The sequence below is a fragment of the Capsicum annuum genome, chromosome 11, assembly GCF_002878395.1.
Source record: "Capsicum annuum cultivar UCD-10X-F1 chromosome 11, UCD10Xv1.1, whole genome shotgun sequence".
Lineage (NCBI taxonomy): Eukaryota > Viridiplantae > Streptophyta > Magnoliopsida > Solanales > Solanaceae > Capsicum > Capsicum annuum.
The window spans coordinates 27,430,367-27,436,101 of record NC_061121.1 but is presented as its reverse complement, the minus strand read 5'-3'; the positions used below and the strand labels follow the sequence as shown (position 1 = coordinate 27,436,101).

Below are 5,735 nucleotides of genomic sequence, written 5' to 3'. Positions count from 1 at the left end.
CTATAGGGAGGCTTACGCCCCATAGAAACTGTCTACTTGAGACTTGTCCAGCAGGTCCTGACACATGTTTAGAGTTCTAGCCGTGCCAGAGTGGTATCTCACTGATGGCTCAGGAACCCCCGGAACTGATCGGTGTATTCCAACTATCTACATGACATCACAAGATTCAAGGATATTGTGGTACATTCTACGTATTTTTAGTTTATAAGCACAAGACTCAAAAGTTTCTTTTCTTTCTTAAACTTTGTGCCAAGTAAAAACCAGACAAACAAATTGAAACATAGGAGTATTCAAACATTCTTTATTCTTCTTTCTTTCCATACGTGTTTTCATGCAACAATTACTCAAGATATTTGTCACAATTTTATATTCAAGACAGATTTTTCCATAACCTTAGAGAAAATTGATCCAAAGTTTTCAATTGAACAAACATTTAAAACGAAGAACAATCAGAATTGAATGGGAGATCGATCACATTTACAAGCACAGACGAAAAAACCGAGAATATTGGATTAACCGAGATATGTGAACAAAGTCGGACATCAGGAATGTTCTTACAAAGAACTATCGGCTTTTGGAGTGGTTTTTATGAAGACATGTCCTGGCATTGTGCCCTTTTTCTTTGCACACACTGCAGCTATAAGTTCTCTTTACTCTAGTCTTGATTGTAGCAACGACTTTAGTGTCAAATTCATTCTTTTGGTGGCATGTCCTTCTATTATGGCCACTTCTTTGACACTTGCTGCAATGATGCTTAACCTTAACCGTCTTTTTTGGTACAATTAAGCTCGACTTTAAGCAGGTTCTTCTATTATGACCCTTTGTTCCACATAATCCGCATCTATAATGTCTATCCGTTTTGTCTCGAATTTCTGGACAGTAGTTACTCCTATGCCCTTCCCGTCCACAATTTCTACAGTAATATTTCACCCCTGTAATTAGAAAAATGAGCTATTATCTTCTTCTTGAAAAGCACCATGCTTTTCATTAAACAATTGTCTAACAAAAAAGCAGGTTGCAAATCATTTAGAGAGTCTGCAGTGCATCTCGAGATTCAGTATAAACAGAAGGCCTTAGTGAGAGCACCACTTCATACTCAAGAAAATGTACCAAGACATTGGCGTTTTCAATAACTGAAATATCACCTAAAGAAAATACAATTAAGATGTAGCGCCAGAATATCAAGAATTATGTGCAGTATTTATGCTACAAACGCCAAACGATGAGCTCAACTTATCGTGACAAATAAATGAAGGGAAACAACAATAAAATCTTTCCACTGTTTTTTTTCTTTTTCTCTATATTTTCCAGTTACTTCCTGTATACAGACAACCATAGCGACCATGCTGTAGCTCAAGAAGTAGTTAATCTAGCTTGCACATATAGTTAGCTGCATTATAATACATTTGTACTAATGATGCTATAGGAAGCCCAATTTTCTGGAGTCATTTTGAAGTGATTTATACTAGTGATTTTCTGTGGTAAAACAGTTCAAGACCCTTAAAGAGGCATTCAATGAGTGACTCGATCTTCATCACAACTATGATAGATTAAGAAGAAAACATAAATGATTTAAGTGTGACATGAGCAAAAACTTTATAGACCTTTCATGGCTATGCTTCTCTTGCGGCGGTTATCTGGATCGCGGAAGTAATTTTTCATGGATTCTGAGGCACGTTTCCTAGCAGTAGGAGTCCCCTTTGCTTTCTGCATAAGAAGTATCACGTCAAATTAATTTTTTTTGATTTGATTGAAGTGATGTTGAGAAAATACTCTCCCCTTTCTATCTTATCTATTCCAATCATTATAGAGATCCGTGATTCAGATTAGATTTACTTCATTGATGACTTTAAATATGACTTTTTAAGATCTGCATACTTTTCTCATAGGAAAAATCAGACCAACATCCTCTGCACTGACTAATAATGAGTTAACAGAACTTGGTACATGACACGGAGAAGAAGGTGGATGTATATAAGCTTATGGATTAGAACGGTACATATCTAGCTAAAGTTGCACATAGTTAGAGGTCAATCATTCAGATATGAAGTTGACAAGTTAAACCTTAATAGCAGCTACTCTTTGTGCATGAAGCATGGGATCGCCATGGATAATCTTCATCCTCTTAGTAAATATTCCAGTCTTGGCATTTAGGCTCTGCAATCATCCAACTAAACAAAAAAGATTATATTCAAGAATAGGCAAATCCACTCGAAATTTAAGATTTTGCATAAGGAACCAACGATCATCCAAATGAAAGGTTCCACTACACTGTCCAAATAATCGTGGTTAAATAGCAACATCAAAATAAGGAAACCATGTGACAAAAGTTTGATTGAAGAAGAATTATGCTAGTGAAGAGGACAACGAGGGAGCTAACAGAAAAATGAATACTAACTTTTAGTGATCTGCTGATCTTCAAATTGACTTCTGTGTTGGGAGATTGGTAGACACGCTTGGTTTTCCTCTTCGCACCAAGCTTTATGTCCAAGTTGTCCACTTCATCGTCTTCCTTTACTTTTAAAGGGGAACTGAAAAAGATCATGCCGGCTTCTTATATAGGAAATTAACAAAAATTTCAGAGAAATATTGCTTCTCATATATAAATAGGAAGAAAGAATGACTATAACACAAGATGTCTGGTGCAGATTATAGAAAAAGGTTATTTAACTCCTTCGACTACATAAAAAGGAGTTGCATATTTGAGCCAAATGAGGCAAGGCAAATATGTTGGTACATACCGAGTTATACAATGATGAAAACTTGATTATAGAGCAAACATAAGTGCCAGAGGTAGTAATATTACAGCGAGAACACGCATGGCTTTGGCACATTGGAATCTAATTGAAACTTGAGGCAGGAAATAATACCTTGATCGAGCTTTCTCCCAAGGCCGTTCATCAATAGACTCTTCCCAAATGACACAATCTCCACCACACTGATGACAAGTTATCATACCCTGCCGTACATGAAAACTTCTATTTTATTAAGGATATAACTCTCATACAAATGAGCATCACATAGATACTCCAACTTACAGATCAAGTGCATACATACGTAATTTTAGAGCTCAATAAACATGATCAACAAGAGCAGTTACCTTTCCGTTACACAATGAACAATCTAAGTTGGATCGCTCTATTCCACATTCTGTACATGGAGTGTAGCCTCTTCCTCTGCAGCTTGGGCAAGGCAATTCTCTTATATACTGGCCATTTGGCCCAAACCATGATCTCGGACTCGACGCACTAGAAATGACCTTCCTGGAAAATATTTAAAACGACAAGTCATAGGAATGTAGTTAAAAGATGGATAGTAAACTTAATTAAGAGATGATTACGAGTAAATACGCAACAATAGGGCTTCCTAGGATGAGGATGAGGTATAGACTTTGTGCTTCAATTATCAAAATATCCAGTCTATGCAGTTTTCACTGTCATATTAGCAAAACAGCAACAACAACATACCCAGTGTAGTCTCGCAAAGTGGGGTATGGGGAGGTTAGAGTGCACGCAGACCTTACCCCTACCTCAGAGGTAGAGAGGTTGTTTCTGATAGACGCTCGGCTCAAGGAAAAACAAATCAAAGCAAGCCAGAAAAAGAAGTAACGGATGTGAAAGTATAAAAGCATGCTGAAAAGTAACTACAACACAAAAATACTACAGATGGTAAAAAAATAGAAGAGCAAGAAACTACATGAGTAATACTACGACTACTAGTATGGAAGGATTAGCTAGAGAAGAATACAAAACATTGCTGTTTCAAGCAGCAAATCTCAATACTCTAAAATTTCTGAATTGAAAAACAAATGGTCATTAGCAAACTCTACAAACTTCATAAAGAATACAAATGGAAACTCTACTGCAGCAACAAAACATAGGACATGATTTAACGCATACAATTAAACAGAAACAGAAGAACAAAGCTAAAACCTTGGTTGCAAATCAGCAGCAAGTCCAAAGAGCTCCTCTGAAGGGTCATACATTGCCTATCAATAGAACATGTTAAATGTAAGCCTTCTTATGATAATGTGTTTCATGAAACAAATAGGATAATTTCACATAGGTCATTTAGCTATATTCTACTCTAAAGTTAAAAGTCACAAATGACATATTACAACAATTTAACTTTGTTCAATAGAACAATTCAACTTTACTCGCTAACACTAAGGGGTCGTTTGGTAGCTGGTTAGAATTATGCAGGTATTAGCTATATGGATATTAGTTATTCTATGTTCTACTTTGCATAAACTGATACATAAATTCCCTCGAAACTTGTACATATATTAGTTATGCGGGTTTCTAATTACAAACCAAATGTCGTATTAATTTTATACATGATTAAATTACTTCCTAACTAGCTAACAGACGCTGTGTAACTTATGCAAAAATTAATACATGAAAAGCCTCTTTACTAGCAACCAAATGACCCCTAACAACAATAACAACAATATACCCAGAGTAATCCCACCGGTGGGATTTGGGGAGGTAGAATGTACTCTGATCTTACCCTACCTTCGTGAGGTAGAGAGATTGTTTTCAATAGACCCCCTACTCAAACTTTACTCACTAACACTAGAGTCACAATTAGTTTTTGTTAAACTTAACTCATTATTCATTGAACTTTAGTCACCATTAAGGTTACTAAAGTTTACCTACCATACATTAGTGATTATACTGACACTGAGTTATAATATTTTTAACTATACTGTCATCCTTGTAGTGCAACATCAAATAATTTTGTGACTTTAATGCTATATATTAGGTAAATGAACATCACATTCCATCCTATTTCTCTGCCACATGTTTGTATAAGTCTATGTAAATACATAAAGAGACCAAAAAAAAAAAGAGAAGAGGAAGGCAAATACCTGATTTTGTTTGATAGGTGAGAGAGAATCATCATTCGTGTAAGAAGAGAAAATAGATAAATAAAAGAAGCTAAGTTTATTCTTAGAAGGTGGCAATATCCAATAGTTCAAATTCTTGTTACAATATCTCCATTGTGGCAACATTGTTGACCATATTGCTGATGACATTCTTGCTATAGCACATGGAGATGTAACAAAATTTTCTTGAATTGAAGGAGCAACAACAGAATCTTAAAATGGAGAATTTTTTTTTTTTGTTGATGTTTTAAGGAGTTTATGTGGATGCTATGCAGACAACAAAGATTTTATTGTTTTATCCTATGCTTTTGGTCTCAATTATATTTTTGTGGATAATGGATGGAAATAACAAAAATGGTCCTCTTATATTTGAGATAGGTTATAGTAATCCATGCAATATATTGTTATGCATTTTGATCCTATAAATTTACTCAATTAGCCATTTTGGTCTCAGTCAAATATTTAATATGGAAAAAGGCGAAAAATGTCCTTAAATCATGCAAAATTGACCCCAAAACAAGTCATCCGTCAGTAGTTTGATTCAAAATGTCATTGCCTTTGGTCCAAAAGACACATTCTTTTTCGAATAAAAAGCAATCCTTTTCTTATTTCTTTTCTTTTAAAATCTCTTTAACTAATAAAAAGAGAGTAAAATATTTTTCTCTTCTAAATCTTATTTCATCAACTAAAATAAAAACAACTCATATGCTACCCTTTTTTAACTAATAATATATGTCAAAGGAAAGATACATTTCTTACGAGTCAAGTTTTATATTTATAAAAATATTAAAATCACAATTTAGAATCCCAAATATTTCCTTTGTTTCAATTCGTCAGATCTATGTTG

General features: G+C 34.7%; 1 protein-coding gene across 1 annotated transcript; it reads right to left on the bottom strand.

The window, feature by feature from the left end:
* Nucleotides 1-362: 362 nt before the first annotated feature.
* On the bottom strand, nt 363-5,177 carry LOC107848091. Its single transcript, XM_016692768.2, has 8 exons — nt 4,871-5,177; nt 3,933-3,988; nt 3,101-3,263; nt 2,871-2,959; nt 2,399-2,531; nt 2,065-2,157; nt 1,605-1,707; nt 363-932 (listed from the first exon to the last, which is right to left on the bottom strand). Exons 1-8 carry the CDS (start codon nt 5,036-5,038, stop codon nt 565-567), a joined length of 1,173 nt encoding a protein of 390 aa, XP_016548254.1. The 5' UTR covers nt 5,039-5,177; the 3' UTR covers nt 363-564.
* Nucleotides 5,178-5,735: the final 558 nt, after the last annotated feature.

What these genes read in the sequence shown, in the direction of transcription:
- LOC107848091 (XM_016692768.2), bottom strand. Translation starts at nt 5,038, where the DNA reads ATGTCATCAGCAATATGGTCAACAATGTTGCCACAATGGAGATATTGT. An exon ending in TGGGAGAAAGCTCGATCAAG is followed by an intron (nt 2,532 to 2,870) that starts GTATTATTTCCT and finishes GATCTTTTTCAG; the next exon opens with TTCCCCTTTAAAAGTAAAGG. An exon ending in AAAGAGTAGCTGCTATTAAG is followed by an intron (nt 1,708 to 2,064) that starts GTTTAACTTGTC and finishes CTTCTTATGCAG; the next exon opens with AAAGCAAAGGGGACTCCTAC.